Genomic DNA, 24847 nt, shown 5'->3' on the forward strand with positions numbered 1-24847 from the left:
TATATATATATATATATATATATATATATATATATATATATATATATGTTCCCTAAGTATTATATATTATATGTTCCCTATTTTATATATAATATATATAATTATATATTATATATAGGGAATCTGAATTTATTCATGTATTTATTTTTTAAAATTTTTTATTCCAGTAGGTTTTGGAGGACAGGTAGTGTTTGTTTTTATTTTGATAGATTTTAAGGGAACAGGTGGTGTTTGGTTTTACTTCAATAGGTTTTGGGGAAACAGGTGATATTTGGTTACATGAATCTTCAGTGGTGATTTCTGAGATTTTGGTGCATCCATCACCCATGCAGTGTACACTTTACCCAGTCTGTAGTCTTTTATCCTTCACCCCCTCTCCTACACTTTCCCCTGAGTCCCTGAAGTCCATTTTATCATTCTTATGCCTTTGCATCCTCCCACTTATGAGTGAGAATATACGTTGTTTGGTTTTCCATTCCTGAATTACTTCAGTTAGAATAATGGTTTCCAAATCCATCCAGATTGCTGGGAATGCCATTTTTCATTCCTTTTTATGGCTGAGTAGTATTCCATGGTATATACATACTATATTTTCTTTATTCACTCATTGATTGATGGGCATTCTATATTTTTCCATTTGCGAATTGTGCTACTGTAAACATGTGTGTGCAAGTATCTTTTTAGTATAATAACTTATTTTCCTCTGGGTAGCTACCCAATAGGGAGATTGCTGGATCAAATGGTAGATCTACCTTTAGTTCTTTAAGGAATCGCCACACTGTTTTCCATAGTTGTTTATACTAGCTTACATTCCCACCAGCAGTGTGAAAGTGTTCCCTCTTCACCACATTCATGCCAATGTCTATTATTTTTTGGCTTTTTGATTATTTGATTATGGCCATTCTTGTAAGAGTAAGGTGGTATTGGCCAGGCGCAGTGGCTCATGCCTGTAATCCCAGCACTTTGGGAGACCAAGGCAGGAGAACCTCCTGCAGGAGGTTGTAGAGAGCCAAGATAGTACCACTGCACTCCAGCCTGAGTGACAGTGAGAGGCTCTGTCAAAAAAAAAAAAAAAAAAAAAAAAAAAGTAAAGTGGTATTGCATTGTGGTTTTGATTTGCATTTCCCTAATTATTAGTGCTATTGAACATTTTTTTCATATGTTTGTTGGTCATTTGTGTATCTTCTTTTGAGAATTGTCTATTCATGTTCTTAGCCAACTTTTGATAGGACTGTTTGCTTCTTTTCTTCCCGATTTGTTTGAGTTCCCTGTAGATTTTAGAAGATATTTTTTATACTAGCTAGTATTCGAATATATCATAATGGTCTATCTAGTTTTACTGCAGTGTAAAAGAGGAAACAATATATCCTGCATAGATTCCATAGATAGATATTAAATGTAATAACTCATTATAATTCTAATTGAATGCTAACACAACAGAGGTGTTTTGTTTTTCTTCTAAAGTTACATACTTTATTTTGACTTTTCTATTGGCAAGGAGATTTATCCCATATTATTATTGAGGAATAATGCTATTACCTCTATGCATTTTATTCTTTTCATTACTTCTTAAAAGGGATGTAGAAGCATGAAAGCTTGGTTACGTGATTAAATTTGTGATAAGGGCAGTTTATATTCAGGATTAATCAATAATAATAAGCATGATGATTGTGATAACAATAGATAATATTTATTGAGCAATCATGATTTGATTCTTGCTGAATATATTTTAACATATTTATGAGTTTAATATCCTCCACAATCTTATTTCTATAGCCTGTCTTTCAGATGCAGTTGAGTTTGAGTCTAATGTTCTCTATATTCAGCCTAAACCCATCTTCTCTTTCAGTTTAGATGTCTTTATCTGCTGCAGTCTTCAGGGGGGTCAGCAGAATGCGTGTGTTGGCAGGTCTAAGAGACCAATTTGAGGTGTCATTTGTAGCTTCTCTCTGGCCCAGGTAGCACTCACCTACCTCATCAGTTTCTAACTTCCTTTAAAGTTGATCTGTAAAACAGGCCAGTTACATAAAAAGTGATAACATTTAAGTATTTCTGACTGGAGGAATAACAAACAGTCTTTCACTTTGAAGTGCCACAGCCTACACAGCATTTGTTGGGCCAATTTCAAAGGAATCTGAAAGTGACCTCGGCACTTCCCAGGCACCTAAGAGGCTTTGAACTTTTATTTGTTTTGAAGAAGTGTCACATGAGCTTTCCACATTAAAAAATCTATATAACTTTGAAGCTTACGTACCTGTGAAGCCCTCATGTCTGTGTAAGACAAATTGAGTGGATAGAGGAAAGCAGATTTGACAGGTAACTTTTTTCCACTGCAGCTATGGATAGCATCACTGTGATAACAGTTTGGCGTTTTGAATAGATGGTAGCAAAAGCTCCCTATGTGGTCGGTATATTTATGAATAATTAGAAAAAAACATGTAATTGACTGCTAAATGCACATTATGATAATGAACACTGATATGGAAAAAAGATCAAGCAAAATTATACTTCCAGGGTAGGATAGATTGTTTTAATAAGGAGATTATAATAGATAATTGGGGAAACATGATAGTCTTAAATTTCTCATTTCACACTTAGAGTCTAAGCTGATTAAAAAATCAGATATGCCATTGAAATTTTAAATTATGTGTGATGAAAATAAAGTATTTATGCACTTCATAAGCAATGTCTTCAATGTATTTAAGACATTTGTATATAACCTAGAATATAGCTACACAAACTTTGTTCCACATACACATTACTTTAATTTTAAAAAGTATTTTAAATATTGATAATCACTAAAAATTACTGTTTTTACTCAATTGATGAATAAGCACAATCTAAATAAATGTTATATATATATATATATATATATGAAACTAACTAATAAGGAACAAATGTGGATCTTTAGTCTTTGAAATCAGAGATTAAACAGTCATATCATATATTTGACAGGCAAAACTTAATTTCTGTCAGATGAGTTAAGGTTCATTATTCAGCCAGCATGTTATCTTAATTATCTAGAAACTACAAACATTCCTCTTTCATGGTACATGTATCAGGAATTCAGTGAACAAGTAAATTAAATATAATTTCCCAATATTCAACTTGACTGTCTTTTCAAAGTTTAGGGGTGCATTTAATTTACCTGAATGTTTAATATGTTTTAATATCTTCTCCCTAACAAATAGGTTTAGTAAATCTTCCCATTAATAGACATATACACATATTTATATGCTTTCAAACCTCATAACAGGCCAGATGCCATAATTACTTTGACTGTAAAAAGGGTTCCAGTTTTTTAGCCTACCAAAGAACAATTTCTCACTAATATTCAAAAAGAGAGATATTACTAATCTCCAGTGTTCAGAACAATTGACCAACAGTACATGATAATTAAACTCTGAATGAATGAATAGTGAAGAAATTATAACTTTGATTGAGTGTATAAAAAGAGTTATTTTCTTTCTTTTTGGAGACAGGGTCTTGCTCTGTCACCCAGGCTGGAGTGCAGTGTCATGATCTCGACTCACTGCAACCTCCTCCTTTCGGTTTCAAGCTATTCTGCCTCAGCCTCCTGAGTACCTGGAACTACAGGCACCTGCCACCACACTGGGCTAATTTTTATATTTTCAGTAGAGACAAGATTTCACCATGTTGGCCAGACTGGTTTCGAACTCCTGACCTCATGATCCACCCGTCTCGGCCTCCCAAAGTGCTGGGATTACAGGTGTGAGCCACCGCACCTGGCAAACAGTTTCTTTCTGTAGGATCTTTCCTGTAGAACTATGCATTTACAAAACTAAGCAATCAAGAATTGTGGGTTAATTAAAAAATTTTTAAAGTATAAAATGATGAGACTGAAGCAAACAGTGAACACATACAAATATATATTTTAAAGATTATTAAAATAAGTATTAACATTCTTTATATGTTCTTGAGTGTTGTGTATGTCTGCCAGAAATCATGGCTTATGGTTCTTTTCAGGAAGAAGTAATGGGCAATAATGAATATAATTAGTTTTAGAAATCATTTATCCATACATAATTACATATTTCTGATAAATTTTTTAGTTAGACAGAGTTCTCAGTTATTTTGCACCATGAGTAAAACAGCATTTACAAAACTTTTCCAAAAGTTATTTGATAGATATGTATCAACTGACCAAATTGCTTTTCTGAATTTTTTTCCACTGCAATATTGGTTGTAGGATAATTATGATATCACTCTCTATTTTTATAACTACATTGTTGATTTAACTTAGAATAAAGATAAGAAACAGATTATGAATTAGTCTCAAATAGAAGGTATTTTACAATAGTTTTTGAAAGCAGGCTAAATGACAGTTGGCTTTTAAAAATGTTTGAATTCAGAGAGCCGACACTGTAAAATATACTTTCTTATAGTTTTTTAAGTTGTGACAATCACACATATGCAAAGGTTTAACATTATAAGTTGAACATGGACTTATAAATAGTTTACATGAACAATTTTTTACATGCTATGTAAAAATCATCATAATAAATGTCTAATAAAAAAGACAAAAATCTGCTTTGAATTATTTTGTGTTTCTTAAAAACGTGAAGTTATTAGCAATTTCATTTAATATTTAAATGACTGTAGAGCTTTTATTAAGTTGGATTTTGTAGATAATCACTTCAATGCAATAATACTTAACTTTAGTGTTTATAAGCATTGAATTATAGGCTATTATAAAATTGCCTTCAAATAGTTTTCTTAACTGACTTCTGTAGGCTAAGTTTAGATTTTTACGTATTCACCAATTATTTTCTTTTTTTTTATGAAAATGTCCATACTAGAGTTATGTAATAAAATATCAGAGTAGAAATGAGTTTTATGTATTTATATTTACCACTCAGAGGTAATTTAAACATCATACATCTGTTTGCTTAATCATAATAACTGAACAGGATTCCATGGCATTGCAATCTTTTTGTTAATGGAGGTTACTATTACTTGATTATTCAGGGAAACACTAAAAAAAAAGAAAAGCTTATAAAAGCAACCCATAAACATATAAGTGAAACTAATTGCTAGGATATTAGAGAAAATACTGCTGACACATATTGGAAAATATTTTTATATTTTATCTAATTGCAATATCTATAAAACGTAAGGAATCTCAACTTACAAGTTGGAAGCTTTAGGTTTAAATGTACCTATTTGCTTCATAATCTTGAAAAAAATAATATAACCTTTCTAGGGCTAAATTTAGTCTTGAGTTTAGTACAGGATTCTGAGAAAGACCTTTTTAGGCTTTCTAAATACAAATCAGTGTAAAAGAATTATATAAGAGACATGTCACAGTCAATCCCCAACCCATCTTCTTTCGAAGCTCAATTATTTAGACTACCTGCCCTGATGTTCCAGAAACTACAATTTCTGACTCACTTTCTCTCTTCTTTGTAATGTAGTATCCATGATGTGGATTTTCTTGCTTTCTGGACATCATTTTCCCTCTTCTCAGTCTTGATAATTGTTGCTTATCTTTAATGTTTTGCTGGAATGTTAGCAGCTCCTCCGTAAACTTTTGTTCAAATGGCCAGAACTGAGTGTGTTCTCTCATTTGTGTTCCCAGCACTTTGTGTATAAATATATTAAAATACTGATTATCCTATGAAAATTTGTTTATTGGCCTTTGAGCCTTATTACAGAGTGTGCTCCCTTAAGCAGAGTCTGATTCTCTCTATGTGGACACAATGCCTGACATGTACTAAGTTCTCAAAGTGTTGTTTGAGCATTACATAAATGGAACATAAGACAATGAGTATTGCTACCATTTTGAAAATTTCCATTTATTTTGTTTTTATCTGCACTATTAATTGGGAAAATTGGAAAAAACTAAAAATGATCCAGAGAAAAATACAGCAAAAAAAATTTCAATGTTAAAAAGGAAAAGTAAATCCCAATAAAAGAGAGATATTTGATATTTGGTGTAATAGATAAAGCAAATTGTAAAATTTTAGTTATTATAGGTCTTACAACAATATATGAAATAATCTCAACCTCTCTTAAATATTATCTTGCTGTAGATATATCCTGTAGTATATGCCTAATATATCAGTGATTGACTTTTTTTCCTTGCAGTGTTCTAATACAAACACCAAGGTAGGAAATAACAGAACTTCAAAGATTACAGTATTTAAGAATATTATCCATAATCAATCCCTGGTGTGCACTGCTTGTTTTGATAAATCTTTCTAATAAAAAATAATTTTAATGTATGAATTCCCTAAATATGAGCCATTTTAGTATACCTATCTAGAAGAGGTCAGATTGTGGTGGTGTTTTTTTTTCAGATTTCATGTGATATATTGGAATCAGTGCATGCTATGCTGAAGTGCAGTTATTTTATTTTGTCATTCTTTCCTGTGCCCGGATTTGTGCTAGCACCAGGTGTTGATAGCAGTGTTCTCACTGTTACACAAAAACCTCAGACTGACTCTAAGAATTTTGAACCAAAGAAACATAAAGCCTTCAAACCAGATTGTTTAAATTTCACATCATACATGTCAGACGGGAAACCAGATTGATTCATAATTAATATAATTCTTAAACTGGATAATAATTATGCTAGTAACAAAACTCACCAATTGAATCTATTATGAATAGAGAAAACAAATTTGTATTATTTGACTTAGAGAACCACATGCTGACTCTGGTCATGTTCCCAGGACCATGTGACCCAGGACATGGTCTTAAAATGAAAAAATTCAGTTGTATTTGAAGCCCATTAGGGACACTGACACTAGACAACACAGTGTTGAACCATCTTTTAAATCATGGATCATTCCAGAATATATAATTGGATTTGTATTCCATATTGCTTTTTGTTTAAAGAGTTTAATAAAAACTAAAATAACCAAATCTTAATTGCAGAACAGTCTCTTTTCATTTCCTATCTGAAAGATATGAAAATGAGAAAATAGTAGATAACATTTCCAAAGGATTCAGATAGGTAGAGTTATTCTGTGAAATTGTTTTGAAATTCAAGTTGGTTTTCATGCTCTTGCAAAACTGTATTCACAAATGTCAATAAAATATTTAAGCCCAGCTTTACAATGGCTATGCTAATCCAATTTTCAATTTGCTGCTGTAATATAAATGTCAGTTCATGGGCCATAAGGTACTTACCACCCCAGCGCTCATCACACACTGTAAAGAGGGTGGTTTTATTGGCTAAGCCTGGGAACATGGAGCTGCACTCCATGACGATGGCCTGAGGAATCATTATAATGCAGGAGACAATCCAGATGATGACAATGCTGTTACGGGCCCGCTTTGCTGTGCTCTTAAACATCAAAGGGTGACAGATTGCATACCACCGATCCAAGGCGATACAGCTCAGTGTGAGGACAGACACAGACACTGACACGGTCTAGAGAAAAGAAAAATCATAGTAATAGAGAAGCACCAGCTGTTAAAAGAGTTACTGTTAACATATTTACTATATGAGAAAGGTAGTCACGATATAAAAGCAAATTCAAAGTTGCCAAAAAAAAAAAAAAATGCATGCAAGTCCTTTCTATTTAAAAAGAAATTATATCAAAAAGAAAAATGAAATATTAGAAATATATTTTTAAATGCATGTTTATTGTTAAACATGAAAATGTATGATGAAAACTTGGCAATCTTTTTTTTATTCCAAATGTCTTAATTTAGAATATGAAATTCTTTAAATAATTACTGTAATTATTTTGTCCTGTAACTTTTCCATTGACTGGAAGAAATCATACCGTCATATAGAAAAAATAAAATAAAACACATATGTTTAGTCTAAACTGGAAAAACCTCACTTATAAACAATAATATGTCTTTCTTCTAAATTATCATATAGACATTTGATTGAAATTATATTTAATTAACATTTTTAATTATAGGTAGCTTATTTCATATTTTCAAATAATAAGAGCTATTTGTACATCAGTGCATTTTCAACATGTAGCACCCAAGGAAAGTTATGAGTCATGTTAAAAGAGAATTCTGTATGCGAATCTCCTTATGACAGTTTGCTTATTGCTAGCCTAGGCAATGTGACTCCAAAAACTAGAAAAGTTCACCCAATCAAAATTTTTATATCATTAACAACACCACAAATCCATTCTTTAACTTGGCACATTAAGGAAATAACAGCAGCACCAAAAAAAAAAAAAAAAAAAAAAAATGTTAAAAATGTCTAGATCCACATGATTAGTTGATGTAATTATGTTCGATGTGCTCTCTTATACTGGAAGAAATATTGATTCTGATATCAGTCTCAGAATCCCCTCTCCCTTTAAAAAGACTTTTGATTTCTTTTACAGTTTTTTACAGATTGTTTTTTTTTTTTAGCATGTATAAGGTAGTAAATTATTCACTTAATTTGCTTATTTATCATCTGTTTTCTCTATTGGAACAAAGCTCTATGGTAGGAGGGACTGCTTCTGTTTTTTTCACACCTGTGTCACCAATATCTGATACAACATTTGATGTCCATTATGCATTTAATAAATGTTTTCTTTTTAACTTCTATTTTAATTTCAGGGGTACATGTACAGGTTTGTTGCATAGGTAAATGTCTGTCATGGGGTTTTGTTGTACAGATTATTTCATCACCCAGGTATTAAGCCAAGTATCCATTGCTTATTTTTCCTGATCCTCTCTCTCCTTCCACCCTGTACCCTCTGAAAGGCCCCAGTGCATGTTGTTCCCCTTTATGTGTCCATGTGTTCTCATCATTTAGCTCCCACTTATAAATGAGAATATGTGGTATTTGATTTTCTGTTCCTGCATTTGTTTGCTAAGGATAACAGCCTCCAGCACCATTCATGTTGCTGCAAAGGACATGATCTCATTCTTTTTTATGGCTGCATAGTATTCCATGGTGTATATGTACCACATTATCTTTATCTAGTCTATCATTGAAGGACATTTAGGTTGATTCCACATTTTTGTTATTGTGAATAGTATTGCAACAAATGTATACTTGCATATCTTTAAAACAAATATTTATTAATCTATTAATAATGGTGAGCCTTAATTGAAGACAGTAGATGTAGTTCAGTCATCTCCCTCTATTTTTCTGTCCTGGTTATATTGATCTCACAATATGTGGAAAGGGTAGATATCTCTATCTTTTACATGAGGACCTTTCTTGTTGATATGTTGATTATAGACACAAACGAGTGAAGGAGATCTAAGAGCCAGTGCAACAGTGCAGGAAGTCTCTGGGCTGTCAGGATGATCTATCTGTTCTCTCTCTCTGATCAGCTAGCTGCACACTATTGACTCACTCACTTTACAGCTTTGGGCCTAATGTGTGTGTTGTGTGTTGTGTGTTACGTGTGTGTGTGTGCTAAATGAAGGAAATCAACAGGATAAGATTCTTACCAACTATGATTCTTTTGTTTCTCTATGGGAGAAGCAGAAGAGTATAGTTGGAATCAAGTCTGCAACCAGGTTTTCTGGGCATGAATCCCATCTGACTTATGGAGTGATCTTAGGGAGGTTATTTAACCTCTCCGTTCCTCGGTTTTCTCATCTGTAAAATGTGGATGATTAATAGTACCTAACCATGGAATTGTATGGACAGTTAGTTGAGAGGAAAATGTCTACTCCAGGGCTGGCATATAAGTGCTGTGTGTTTGCTATTACTTATGATTATAACAAAAATTATGATAATGATTATACTATTAGTTTTATCTTTCACTCTTGAGCTTGAAATTCTATATTGTAATTGGAAAAGATAGCTTTTCAGAGAAGAATATTCATAAAATTACAAGTGAAAGCCTAACCTTTGCTAAATTATTGGAGACTAATATCATTTTGAGTGTAATTTTAAAGGGCTGGACTCTGTGAGAATGGGCTTAAGTTGATAAGTGACTCCTGGAAATTTCTTAGTGCTACCTTAGAGTACCTTCAACTTGCTTTCGCAAACCAATCTCACCTTATTCTCTACAACCTCCATTCCTTCTCTGCAAATAAGTTAAGCACCTCGGGCCCCTCAATACCATTGCTAAGCTGGGAATAGAACTATGGTTGTATAGATTTGCACAGTAGCCTTTTCATAGCTTCTGGGCTAGAGATATATTGATCCTCTCTAGCAACTAGAAGTACAAAGTGTTCATCAAGGCTTAGTAATTTATAATCCATTAATCTAATCAACATGGATAAATGGGATAGATGTAGCATGGTTCAAATATGAATGTCATTTCTAGTGTTTCTAATGCCATTAGGTCATAATGATCAATTCATATCAGTTCACTTGAAAGACTGACATCCAGCACCAACAGTGACCCAGGGAGCACTGCCCTTCATCACACAGAAAAGTGGGGAATATGCTAGTGTGATTTATCTAACAGTAGAATGAACCAATCCACTGAATGAACCATTTACAATCAGTGAGTTAATATTCATTGTTTGAACTACTATATTTGCTTGTGCATTTGACACATTAATATACAATTACATGCAGTGTATAAAATTTTCTTGGAGGTGATATAAAATTGCATTTTATCATGAGTAATTATAAGTGAAAGTTTTGTTATTGCTTTTAACTTCTAAGAGTGTACTTCTGGGTATCTTTTTCATTTGGATTCTGATATTAGCTCAAGCCAGTCTAATAGTAAGTCATTTGAGAAATGAATCTAGTGTGGATTATGAATGTTGAGAATGAAGTGGAGAGATAATGGGAATTTTCTTCTGCCTTCAGGTACTTGGCCTTTGACTTATACTATGGACACCCTTCACACCAGGTAATATTTGGAGATTTCCTTTAGTAGAGAAGTCTACTGTTTCATACTAGCAAATAGATATGTCAAGGTGATCTTAAATATTCACTATAAGGAGAAATGAAAATTTTGCCAAATCACAGATTTGGATGATAAACACTAATAGGTAGAAAGGTTGCAAAGTATGACTGAAAGAGAGGGAGCTTGTTTGACTACCCATTGCCCACCTCCCACATCTCACTTGGCTTTTTTTGCTTTTTTTTTTTATTTTCCGTGTAGAGATTCTTCTGCAGTTAAAAAAAAAAAATCACTCTGAAAAAGTAACCAATGCTATTGTCATTGTTGGAAGAGAAGTGAAATACATGATAATTATTCAGCAAATAACCAAATACATATTAATTGTCTTGGAGTTATACAATTATTAAAGATACAAAAGAGTCATTTTAATTATTTGGCCAAGCTTTATAACATTTGTGAGACTTTTAAGATTTTTGTGCATTTGCCAATGCGTTACAGCATATCACTCATAAATCTAAAGGCTGTATTGTATTTAGAAGAAAAAGAACATATAAATTATAGCAAATTAGTAAATGCCCAAATAATCTAAAATGCAACCAAATAACTTTAAAATGTGGCTGGGCATGATGTAATGTGTTATAAAATATTCAGTAAGACATAAATATCATATCAGGGATATAAGTCATTCATTTCAGAATGTCACAACTAGGGAGAAAAACTGCTCAAATTTAAATTATATGTTGATTGTCCATTGGCACTGTTCATTGCATTTGGGAAAATTCTATGAAAAATGAGGCAATAAATATCAAGAATTTTGAGATACTAGTTTTACCCATGCACAATCTCTTGGTGCATTTACACCTTTCAATCAAGAAGTAATATTGGATGGTGTAACAAATGGATCTAGTCTTTTACATCAGGTAATTACCCAGTAGTTTTTTTTCCTTGCTCTATGGAGAAGAGGATCAGCTAAGGAACTGATTAGATCAGACACTGTGCGTGGAGAGGCAGACAGAACTCTTCCAGAGATGAGGGTGTTCCTTGGACTGTAAGACTTGTTAAGTAGTTCTGCTGTGTGAAAGGGGACTGTCAGTGATTGCAAGAGACACCCATGCCCTGCAGCTCTAGCTGGTTACACTGCTTCCATTCTGTCCTCTAGTGCAAATACTCACAGGAAACTCTGAGATGCCTGCTCTGCAGAAAGCTATCGCTCTGCATTAGCACATGATTGTACCTGCCCTTATCACTTCACTTATCACCAGGGAATCTTCTGGTTCAGAGAGAACACGAAATGTTCTCAGTCAGTTGAAGACTCTTGGCAACTGCAGCCATACCAAAACTTAAGAGAATCCTCAAAATAGTCTCCTGGGTAGTTATTGAAACCAAGAGAGGTAAAAGGCTTTCTGGAAGTACCACAGAGATAATGAAATATTAGAATTATCTGAAATGTATTATTTTCCTAGTGCCTCTATGCAAACACTACCAGAGCCATTCTTTTCTTACTAACTTTTCTTCTATGAGGATATTTTTCTCTGTTGTCCCATATACTATTTCCTCAAAACAATGTTCTACTGTTCATTTTGTAATCCATTCATGATTTTCAGCAGGCTGACCCAAACTAGCTTTATAATTAAACATAATATATGCATGGAGCTTATAACTTCTATAGTATTTTCCACTTACTATTCTATAAAAAAAAGTTTAACCTTAAAATTTTTTCACTTCTTTTTATTAGAGGTAACTGAGGAACTATTGAACTAAATATCTCTTTGCAACATTTCATTCCAAAAGCCTAATCAGCATAATGTCTAGTAATAGGCTACTTATGCCCCCCCACCCCGCCCAATAATTTTTTGTTACTGGGAGACTATTTTCTGTTTCCTTAAAATATTATAATCACCACCGGGGAGACTGCATGGAGTAACAACTGAGGATGCCAGAAGACTATGGGAAGACAAGTAGAGAGTGGTCACCATTTCACTTGCTGTCCAATTCGTAAGGGAAATCCATCCGTTAGGATGGATGTATGAATGTGAACATCATCTTATGAATCTTTTGTTTCAAGAATTTTAGATCTATAATAACAATCAGAACACTAATCTCTGAAAGTATTCGTTCTTAATTACTGAAATGGCAATTAAATAGAAAAAGAAGCTGTTTTCACTCTTTAGGAAAGAAAAACACCTACTAATGATGATTCTGATGCTGATAATTGATGTTTATTGAGAACATACTGTTTTTATAAAATCATCATCTTCCAGAGGGTAATCACTGAGCCAAGTTATTTATATTAATTATCTAAGTAAATGCTCACAGCAACCATATGAGGTAGATCTCATTAAAATTATTCTTTTAGATAAGTGAATTGCAACTATTTGGCTTGATAGCATATGATTGGTGAATGGTAGAATGGAGATTCCAAATCTGGCAGTTTGAATTAGAATCTACACTAAAACCCGTTTATGGCACTGATTTGACCAAGTAGGTCTTAATTCTTCAGTATAAAATAAAATCACTGGTAAAAACAAATATCCTCAATGATTTGGACTGGAAGATAATTAATTGGTTCAAGAGAAAGATCAATAATTGGTTTGGGGAGATCATTAATTGGTTAAATCATTAATTGGTTCAAGTTTCTTATTTAACAATGGGAAAATTAGGAATCAAAAAAGTTTGTGCAAAATCAAACTTTTGGAATCAAACAGGGAATCAAAAAAGTTGTGCAAAAATTTTTGTGCAGCATCTAATGATGCTTGGCAGATTGTCGCTTTATTTTTACCCAGAACTTAACTCATTTCCCCATAAATTCTCAAGTATTATTTTCCTTCAGTTTGCCAATGCCTTAGGCAAATATATTTTTCAATTCACTAGTTAATTTACCATAAGGGTCATGGCTATGACTGAACATTTTTTTAGTAGCTTCAAAAAAACATAAAAAAACAATTACCTGTAGATAAGGAATCACTTTGCAAAGGGACTGTCCGAAAAACCAGGTCTCAGTGATATCCACGAGCAGTGTGGCTGGAAGGCAGGTAATGGTCACAAGCACATCAGCCAGAGAAAGATTGACTATGAAGTAGTTGGTTACGGTCCTCATGTGGTGGTTCTTCCACACTGCCACACAAACTAATTTGAAAAGAGAAAGGAATGGTCACTCAACAAAGAAAATAGGCATTGGTGAGGAAACTATGTCAATATTTCTATAAAGTCCACAAATATGTACTTAAAAGGAAAAATACTTGAAGGCCATGTTGTGTTTTCACTGAATCTGTCAATCTGTGTGAATGCTAAGTACATGCTTAAAATCAGTTCATTTGCCTTGCATGATACTTTTCAATAAATCATAAGGCTGTGTTTATTTTCACTTGATTTTGAATTGCAAGTTTCAGAAGTTTTAAAATGGTCTTGGATTCATCTTTCTATTCCCTCAGTACTCAATATGTAGTAGAGTCTCAAGAAATGGTTGCTGAGTTAAGATAAATTAGGAACTAGCAATTTTTATTGCACTGTAGTGTTTACCTCATCCATGACCTTGACCCATATCTGCTCCTAAATCCTGCATTTGGAACTTTTAACAAATAGTTATTTTTAAGGTGAGAGCCAAAAATTATTCAGCTCCCACCATTGCCAAATACTGAGCTAGATGGTTCATACACTTATGTTTTTAATGCTGACAACAATCTTAAGGGACAATGATATTACCCACATTTTATAAAAGAGGAAGTGGAGACACAGGAAATTAATTCACAAAACTTGTCTGAGGACATATGGGCTCACAAAATATAAAACTACAGCTATAACTTGACTTTAGCCCCAATACTTGTGGTCTTTTCACCACATGGGTTGCCTTCTTTGGTGAAAATGAGAGTACTGTAATAAAGTACATATAAGTTCCAGACACTCAATTTTGTCTCCTTGCTATTACCTTAGGGCCTCTAAACATCACCCTGTAATCAAACATAGTTTTCAATACTTTCATAGCCAGCCTCCCTCATTGCCTTGTAGTATATCCCCAGTTCAAACGCTGTCCTGTCTCATTCAGTTTCTCTTTACTGAAAGAACATCCAGTTCCTCCATTCTCTGTCCTCCCTTGGTCTGACATATATAAAAGTAACATAATCACTAGCTCTGGAGTTATACAGGTGTACACCCTGCCATCACATCTATTCATGGGTTTGCTTCATTGAAAGTTACTGAATTTGTCTGGGGCATCACAAACTTGTCAGAGCTGTCACCCATGCACCCCAATAATGCAGGGATTAGTATCTTTACGTAGTGCATAAATAAAACCTCATTTTGTTACATTTAAATCACTGAATGAGGATTTCTTTGGACAATTATGTAACTCTTATTAATAGTTTTGTAAGCTGGAAAATGTTCTTACTAGTTCCTGAAGCTGAAATTGGCTGTCAGCTATCAACAGATGTCAATTTAACAAAATACCTGGATTTTGGAGGATTTAATTTTGAAAACTTCACATCATCCTCTAACTCTTTCGTGGTAATATCCAAAACTCAGGTGAACCTTAATCAGGGTAGCTGTAGTCATTATTATTTGAAAATGATGCCATTGAGTGATTTATTGTCTATAAACACTTGAAACACACACACACACACACATATTCACACACACACACACACACACACACACACACAAACCCATCCTAGCAGTTGACAAACACATTATCACAGTTTGTTATGAGAAAATTGACAAAAAATATTATATTTCTGGTACTTGGTCAACAAGTTGTCCAAATAGTACAATATTATATCTAGAAAAATGCACAGGACTTTTAGAAAACATGCAATTATTTCTAATCTTTTAACCCTGTATTTTGGACACGAGGAATGGTGCTGATGGGAAGACTTAATGTATTATATCTAGGCAATCTAGATAATAGTAGAGCAAGTATATGTTCAAAAACACTTCTTTAGTCATTACTATGTGCTGTGCCTTGTTCTAAGCATTTTAAATTATTAACTAGTGTCATGATAATAACATTATGAAGTGAATAGTATTAATGTATATGTTTAACAGATGAGAAAATAAGGAGAGAGAAGTTAAGGGGCCTGCCTAAAAAAAATTAAGTACTGGAGTACGTAAAAGTAAAACTAAGTACTATATCTTGAATTTAAGTCTTATCCGCCATGCTATATCATCCATATATCCTCTTGATTGGAGCAGAAAATGAAAAGGAAGCTACCAACATCTATTTGACAGGGCTTTAAGATAGGATCATATAGTTTTTCACTTGGAGGTTATTCAGTCTCACCTTCCATCTGATGCAGGAGTAATCACCTCTGCACCATCTCTGATTCATCCTGCTTGAACATTTATAATACTAGGTAATTTAAAACCTGCTGAAGCCCTTGAGTTCATTTTGTAGTGGCTTTAATTACCGGCAAGTTCTTGTTCATGTTCTGTTTTCCCTTCATTTCTGCTTACTACATCCTAATTATTTCTTGGAACTGAATGAAGAAATCTTACCTATTTACGTACATTGTATTTGTTTTCTAGGGCTGCTGTAATAAAGTACCATAAACCTGGTGTCTTAAAACAATACAAACTTACTGTCTCACAGTTCTGGAGTTAGAAGTCTCAAATCAAGGTGTTAGCAGGGCTGTCCTGTCTCTGAAAGCTGTAGTAAAATTCTTCTTTGTCTCTTCGTATTTTCTGGTGGTTTGTAGGCAATCTTTGGTGCTCTTTGGCTTGCAGCAGTATAACTCCAATTTCTGCCTTTGTCAGTGCCTGACATTCTACTGTGTTTCTATCTTCACATGGCCATCATCTTATAAGGATCCCAGTCATATTGGATTAAAGGCCCACCCTACTGCAATATGACTTTACCATATCAAATTACATCTGCAATGACCCCATTTCCAAATAAGGTCACATTCTGAGTAATGATCATTAGGACTTAATCATATCTTTTTGGAGAAACAGAATTCAAATCATAAAGGCGCTCATTCAAGTATTTAACAACCAGAGCTATGCCCACTTCCCCAGCTTATGCTTCTCTAGCCTAAAGATCATCAGAATCTATCATGTGAAACTTCTGGGTTTTTCATTCCCCATCACCCTGGTTATTTTATTCTGAACACACTTCAGATTATTAGTAATAGCTCTCAGTGAGCTATCCATAACTGCAGTCATTTCTCCAGGTGCATTCTACCCAGAGCAGCAATGAGAAGGATGATTGATTTGGTTATTGTCACTCTATTAAGACAGTTTGAGATCTTGTAAGCTTTCTTAAAAGCCAAGGCTATATATAATATATATATATATATATATTATATATATTATACACACACACACACACACACACACACACACACACACACACACACACACACATTGGTTCCCTTGTTTAGATGCTGGGTTATTTACCTTTCAATCCTAAGAAGAAATAAAAAGAAAAAAAAGATGTTTATAAAGAAAGCTATTGGGACAATTAGATACATTTGAATTTTGAGTTTGTGTTAGATTATATTACTGTGCCACTTAAAAATATGTTAAGTGTGGTTGTCACAATATGTCCATTCAAATATTTAAAGACTGTGGCTCTGCCCAAATATCAAATGAATCTTAAGCAAAATGAACAAAGCTGGAGGTATCATATTAACTGACTTCAAATTATACTATAAGGCTATAGTAACCAAAACAGCATGATACTATTAATAGTATAAAAATAGACATATGGCTCAATAGAATATAAAAGAAAACTCAGAAATAAAGTCACATTCCTACAGCCAATTTATCTTCAACAAAGTCAACAAAAATAGACACTGGGGAAAGGACACCTTATTCAATAAATGGTGCTGGGAAAATTGGATTAGCCACATGTAGAAGAACAAAACTGGACCCATATCTCTCACCATATACAAATAGCAATTGAAGATGGATTATAGACTTAAAAGTAAGACGTGAAACTCTAGAAACCCTGGAAGAAAACCTAGTATCTGTCTTTAAATGGACTATTCAGAACTACACATATATCTACAAGAGCACATCCTCTAAATTTGTGTTAGACAAACATCTGTTTATTCAGTAACCCACTCACCCGTGCAAAGCTCTAAAAGAACAAAGTAAACATCACCTTCTCCTGAGAGCACACTGAATTTATACAAGTTAGAGTTATCGCTGGACTTTATGCTTCTCTGAAATATAATAACCTTCCATTTTCTCCCATTAATTATGCTTGGAATCTCCAAAATATCTCTTTCCTCTATTACATTCTTTCTATTCCTATTGCAAATACCCAATGTCAGATTGTTGTAACCATTAGCCAGAGTATTGCAGTGACCTCCTAATAGTTTCTCCTGCATTGTGCCTGTCTGTACTCCTATATATTTCATCCATTAATGTCATTAATGGATAAATGTCATAAAATAATAAAATAAATGTCATAAAATGGATAAAATCCATTAATGTCTTTAATGGATAAAATATATAGGAGTACAGACAGACACAATGTCTTGTTGTATTAACTCTTCCATTTCACTGAGAGCTCTCTTTTCTCCTGGACAGTACACAATTCTCAGATGGCCAATAGTAACTGTGTTTCAGTTGAATTTTTGACCTTTATCCTTTATAATGTTTCCCATAAAATACACAGAGCAGCTGAGTGAATCTGATATTTCACTGTGTATCAAACATATTCCATGTCCAGGCCATCACTCATACCATTCCTCTGTCTGGAAATGGCCCATATTCCATTTCAATAGCTTTTTAACTAATTAAATACTACCCAAAACTATCCAAAATCAACTGATCAACCAACCAAATAAAAAAGTTTCTGCTTCACAAAATATATTTTAATCAGGTTAAATTAACGTGACTTCTTTCTTCTTTGATACCCAATCACATGTTGTACCCTTCATGGCCATAAATTGCATTCTATAATTACTGTGGATCATTGTGAATTCCTTATGTATTTTTTCTTCTCGCTCTACTGGCACAAAGGCTCTTTATCATTATAAGCTGCCTTTTCTCTTTCCCTTACTTTGCCAAGTTTCTGCTGCTTTTCTCCCAGCAAAAATACTGCCTATAATACACTCTGCAGTAACTATGTATGGAATCGATTTGCTCATAAACTTAGAGTATGTTGCTGCCATTGGTATGGCATATTTTCCTATGAGCAAATTCTTTTAAAGGAGAAAAAGGGCCCAATGGCTAAACAGAGAATTTACTTTCTTCATTTCTTTTGAGTGAAATCTGAGAGCTTACAGAGAACTTAGCTGTTTATCAATACTCTCTTAGACTTAAAGCAGGCTATGGTTCTCAATTCGCCATGTACTGTCCTCCAATGAACTTTGGTAAGCCCCAGGACCTGAACTTGATACCACATTTTAAATCAGTTCTGTGAATAACCATTAAGCACCAACATTAAAGTCAACGTATGGTTAGTGGGTATTTAAAAGCCTGCCCTCATTAACCAGGAATAAGTGAGGAATAATTGAGCATATGAGGGTGAAAGAAAATAGCAGAAGGCAAGAATGCAGATTCAATGAATTCTTGAATTCCACCTCCAACATGGGCTTTATTGAAATAGTATTTTTGAATTGCAGAGGTGCCAAGAAGATACAAATATTTTTTCCTTTATCTTTCAGACTATCATTTGTCTTACCAGCTCTTTCTCTGAAAGAATCAGATGATATATAGCTCCGGTACATTCTCTGTAAGACATGGAAAGTGGCTCAAGCTGCATGAGAACTTCTGCAGCCATGATGCAAAGAAGGATATCTTTATAAAATGTGTTAAATAATATTCAGATATAGACTTTATGTTGTAAGTTGTTTTCCTGTTATTTTATGGGCTCAAGACGAAACTGATTTTCAAATGGGAAAATAATACGTTATTTTTAAAAAGGCCTTTGCCATTATTTCACTTATAATAAACTGGCTTTTGTTTTAGTATCTTACAGATTGTGTATGAGCAACATTACATTCCAAAACCAATACTTGCACTTAGACAAATGTAAACTAAAGTGATACACTGGTGCTAAGACTGGATTAAGAACATGTAAACTGCATGTGTAAGACTGCATCTCTTATTAAACATATACTTGGGCCTTGAAATGTCAACTAATAATTGACTATAAAATTTATGATATTGTGATGTGATTGGACATGATACATAATTGGTAGACCACTGAGTGTCTGAAAAGGATCTGTACTAAATATATGAATTTTATTTAAAGAATTTGCTTATTTATTTAATTTTGGTTATATTAAAATAAGGTAAAAACAGAAAGGGACAATGATTACATGATTCCACAAATATGAGGTATTCAGAGCAATCAAATCAGACAGATAGAAAGTAGAATTTTTTTCTCCCCAAGAGCTAGGAGAAGAGGGGAAGGAGACATTATTGTTTCATGAATACAGAGTTTCAGTTTTAAAAAATGTTAAATGTTCTGGAGGTGGATAGTGGTGATAGTTGCACTATAAGGTGTATATACTTAATGTCATTGAACTATACACTTAAAACTGATTAAGTTGTTGAATTGTATATTATGTATATTTTACCAGAATTTAAAAAATTAGTTGCTGGCTGGGCACGGTGGGTCACGCCTGTAATCCCAGCATTTTGGGAGGCCGAGGTGGGTGGATCCCCTGAGATCAGGAGTTCAAGACCAGACTGCCAACAGGGTGAAATCCTGTCTCTACTAAAAAATACAAAAATTAGCCAGGCTTGGTGGCGGGAGCCTGTAATCCCGGCTACTCAGGAGGCTGAGGCAGGATAATCGCTCAAACCCGGGAGGTGGAGGCTGCTGTGAGCCGAGATTGCACCACTGAACTCCATCCTGGATGACAGAGTGAGGCTCCATCTCAAAAAAAAAAAAAAAAAGTTGCCATGACAAGACAGACTACAAAATGTGAAATACACTTTGAACTAATGGTGCTGTCCCTCAGAAACCTTCAATACAGAATGAAAATGCCCAGGGATAATCTTAATGACTCATTTTATAAATATGATGCTTTTTAAAAGATTGAAAGAAAACACAATTTTTCAAAAAACCTGAGTTCTAATATATTAATGCAATGTTAATCACAGCAACTGTGAGTTTTATATGCAATTCAAATTATTTTTGAAACAAAGTATTATTTGTAGTAAGTTGTGATATTTCAGTTTAAATATTATCTTAATAAAACACTTTGCAAATTCTTGGTTGTTTATTTAATTTACATACATAAGTACATAGATAAATAAATAGTATAACAACTTCTTGATTGTTATTTGTTATATTATACACATAAAAAAATCAGGAAACAACTTGGCCAAAATATACTGTAGTTCCACCGTTTGCCACAAAGTGTCAGTGAAAGCCTTTGAACCTGCTTCCATTGTCACTTCCGGAATGAGTTTTAAGCATTAAATTCATTGTAATATCTTTTATAATGTAGAACTGAGTATATTTGTTTGAAGTCGGATTTTCTAGATAGAAAATAATGTTTAAAGAAGGATAAAATGGCCAACACCTTCTCAATTAAATATAAGTAAGGGAACGTGAAATAAAACATTTCTAAATGAAAAAGAAAAAAATGCAACTGAATACATAGGAAAGAAAGCCTATATTTAACTCCGATTTTCAAACAACCTACCTTGAAACAGGTCATGGAATGGAGTCATCCAAAATCATTACAGTGTCCAGATTAAAGAAGCTGGGAAGCTGACCATGAGTATTACCTTAAAAAGGTAAAACAAACCCTCCACCAAACCTGAGGCATTTTTCTTTTTCTTGTTTTCACTCCATCCCACTGCTATGGCATTGGCCCTCTTTCTATTGCTAGTTTTACCCCCTTCTCTTCCTGGGCCAATATGTCTGTCTCGATCTCCCTTTCTCCATCTACACACCTTGGCAAAGTTGTCCCCAAATCTCCATCTCAGAAGAACCACACGCAAACGTGCCACTTCCTGTTTTACAATGCAGACAAATGGAGGACTGTTAAGAAGTGCATCTGTGTTGTGAAATGTGCCACCCAAAAGGTTATCTAATATGAATATAAATAAAACTTTTAAAACAATTTACTGGCCAGGCACTGTGGCTCACGCCTGTAATCCCAGCACTTTGGGAGGACGAGGCGGGCAGATAACCTGAGGTCAGGAGTTCAAGACTGGTCTGGCCAACATGGCGAAACCCCATCTCTACAAAAATACAAAAATTAGCTGGGCATGGTGGTGTGTGCCTGTAATCCCAGCTTCTCCGGAGGCTAAGGCGGGAGAATCTCTTGAACTTAAGAGGCGGGGGTTGCAGTGAGCCGAGATGGCGCCACTGCACTCCAGCCTGGGCGACAGAGTGAGACTCCGTCTCAAAAAAACAAAACCAAAAACAAACCAAAAACCAATTTACCATATATACACAAACAGCACTATATCTTAAATGTGTTTTGGTTTTTATTTCCTCAAGAAAATATGAAAGTCTCTAATTAGATAAATGTTTTCTCACTGGCACTTGCTCATTATGCTCAAAAGTGAGAACTTTTATCCATCAATGGTGTCTCTGTAGTGTTGATAACCGTTAGGTACAGTGGAGAATAATTAATATATCACAATTAATAATTTGTCTTGAAGGCGATTTAGAAAGAGTATCTTCACACACACACAAATGTGCAGGAAGAAAATGCATAGAGGAATGCTATACCACTGAATCCCGTGATTATTATTTCTACAGAAATCAAATCCATAAACAAATTCTTCAGACAGGTAAAATACAGTGAATAAAGTGAGAAAATAGGCTTGACTTATCAGCTGTCTCTGAGTGGCATGATTTCTCCCAGGGAGGGGCTCAACCACAAATTGGCACCAAGCCTGCTGGCACCAAGAACTGCCAGAGAACAAAACAGCAGTGTTATTAATAGAGCTTCACAGGCCTTTAGGGCTGGCCTGAGGAGAAGAGAGAAGGTTCCATAGTTTCAGTGTTCTATTAATGGCTATACCTGGTAGTTACAGTTTCACTTCAGTAAAATTTGTTTTAGAGGAAATGACAACCTTTTGGTTACACACATCTTTTTACACTTTGTAGATAAGCCATTACAAGTCCCTGTTCCCAGTGTGATGTCTTAGAAATGCACCTGGATTTTGACCCTGTTCTCAGAGCTTTTCAGGGCCATAAAGTCAGTCCTTCTCTTTGATCTTTTTGCATTAATTAACATATACAAGCAACCAATCCTATCCTCCCCAAGACATTTGACTTCTGTTCATCTTACTACCTGCAATGAATTTATTTTGGGGGTCTCTTCTGTAGAAATGCTTTTCTCTTTCACCACATATCTGTCTTTAATCCACTTGTCTTTTGTTCTTTCATTATCTTTCATTAGTTGTTCTTACTGATTCTCACAACTTTATGTCTTATCTATAGAAGACCAACACAATATTATAATTCAAAAGTTATACCTCTAGTTCTTGCTCTCGCTCTTACTTTGCATACCAGAATTTCTGACTACAACTGTTTTTGTCTTCTAGATGTTCTATCTTTCTATTAAACTCAACTTATGAATCATGAAATGTATGTGGGTGTGTGGGTGTGTGAGTGTGTTTGTGTGTGTGTGTATTCAGTTAAAACATTTGGATACCGTCCTGCAGACTATGGAGAATTGGAAAATTACAAAATTACTGAGGGATTTTAAGCAACAGAATGGCAACATCCTTTTTCAAAGATGACTTAGGGGGAATATGTGGAAAATATATGTCTTTATGTTGGAAGCAGGGAGATTAATATTGACAGTTCTAAAATTCCAAGAAAGCAAATTGGTAACCAAACAATGGAAAAAGGTGAATTCCAAAAATAACAATGAGGTTGAAATATCAGGCCTTAGTGAGGGATTAGATATGAGGATGAGAGAGTAAGGAGAACTGAGGATGATGAGCAGGTACATTGCTTGACAGCTGGGGGTGCTCACTGAGCTAGGGGATAAAGGATAATGAGGTAGCTTTGTTTGGAAGAGTAGAGAGAAGATGAGAAATTCAACTTTGTATATGTAATTGTGAAGCACCTGTGAGTTGTCTTAGTGTCAATATCCAGTCGATATTTAGATTTATGGTTCTATACTTCAGGGGATATAATTTCTTTCCATGTAAATATTTGGGATTCATCAGAATAGAAATAGTGATGAAAGCTTGTGGAGTGGATAAGATCAACCAGTAACAGAATTATAGTAAGAAGGGAAGAACATAAATCATCTCCAGAAAACTGTGTAGTTTCAACCACATATTCCTGATTGGGAATATCCAGGAAGTGACAATTGATCTCTGAAGTACTAAATATTGTAGTACAAAAGTATACATTTGTTTTACTATTACAAAATGTTTCTATTTCTGGTAATGGCAGATAAGCTTACTGCAGAACAAACTTCCCACCTAAAACAACCAGAAGTGTTACACATTTCTTTAAGACATTGGAAAGCTACTAAGGCAGAAGGGACATCAAAGCCAATATCCTGGAGAAAATGCAAGGGAGAGATGCTCTGGCATTTAGCACCTCTTTTCTTCTCAAACTTTTTGGCAATTTGCAAACACTAGCTAAGAACAGGAGAAGAGAAACAGAGAACAAAGCAGATAATAGGAGATGCTGAGCAGGAAATTTAGTAGTCTAACAAAAAATAAGATGATAATTGGAGTCAAGGCCTATCAAATACGTAAACAACTCTGGCTTTCAGCTGTAACTTCAAGTTCTGAACTCTAATAGGGATAAATCCGAAGTAGACAAGCTCTCCTAAAGAATGAAGCCCAGCTTCCAATGCCTCCAGTGACTGACGGGATAGTGGTTTTCTGTCCCAACACTAGCTTCTGGCCAAAGCAAAAGCAAATTCTCTATGAAAGAAGATAACATTATCTAGAACATCAGATAATTTCTATAATTTTTCATAAAATATCTCAGAAATTTTTAAATGATTGAATTAATAAGGTCAAGAAATTAGATGTATTATAAAGAATATAAAAAATAGAAAAATAGTCCAAGGAAATTATAGAACTTAAAAATATGTGAACTGGAAACACAACAAATAAATTTAACAGAAAGATTAGATAGAACCATCTAACAGGAATATACAAACTAATAGAAAATATCTAAGCTAAAGAACAGAGAGGAGAAAAGGAAA

The 24847-nt window shown here is 34.1% G+C and overlaps 1 protein-coding gene across 2 annotated transcripts in view; it reads right to left on the reverse strand.

Moving 5' to 3' along the window:
- The window catches only part of HCRTR2 (hypocretin receptor 2), a 115403-nt gene that overhangs the window by 21196 nt on the left and 69360 nt on the right, over positions 1-24847 (reverse strand). For both annotated transcript variants that reach the window (XR_002733830.2, XM_023223002.1), the window contains exons 2-3: positions 13696-13874; positions 7156-7399 (exon numbers count right to left, since the gene is read on the reverse strand). Coding sequence is in view for 1 of the 2 variants with exons in the window: in XM_023223002.1 (XP_023078770.1) it covers positions 7156-7399; positions 13696-13874 (423 nt within the window). In the remaining variant the exon portion in view is untranslated. The remainder of the gene's footprint in view (positions 1-7155; positions 7400-13695; positions 13875-24847) is intronic.

Source organism: Piliocolobus tephrosceles, chromosome 5 (assembly GCF_002776525.5).
Source record: "Piliocolobus tephrosceles isolate RC106 chromosome 5, ASM277652v3, whole genome shotgun sequence".
NCBI lineage: Eukaryota > Metazoa > Chordata > Mammalia > Primates > Cercopithecidae > Piliocolobus > Piliocolobus tephrosceles.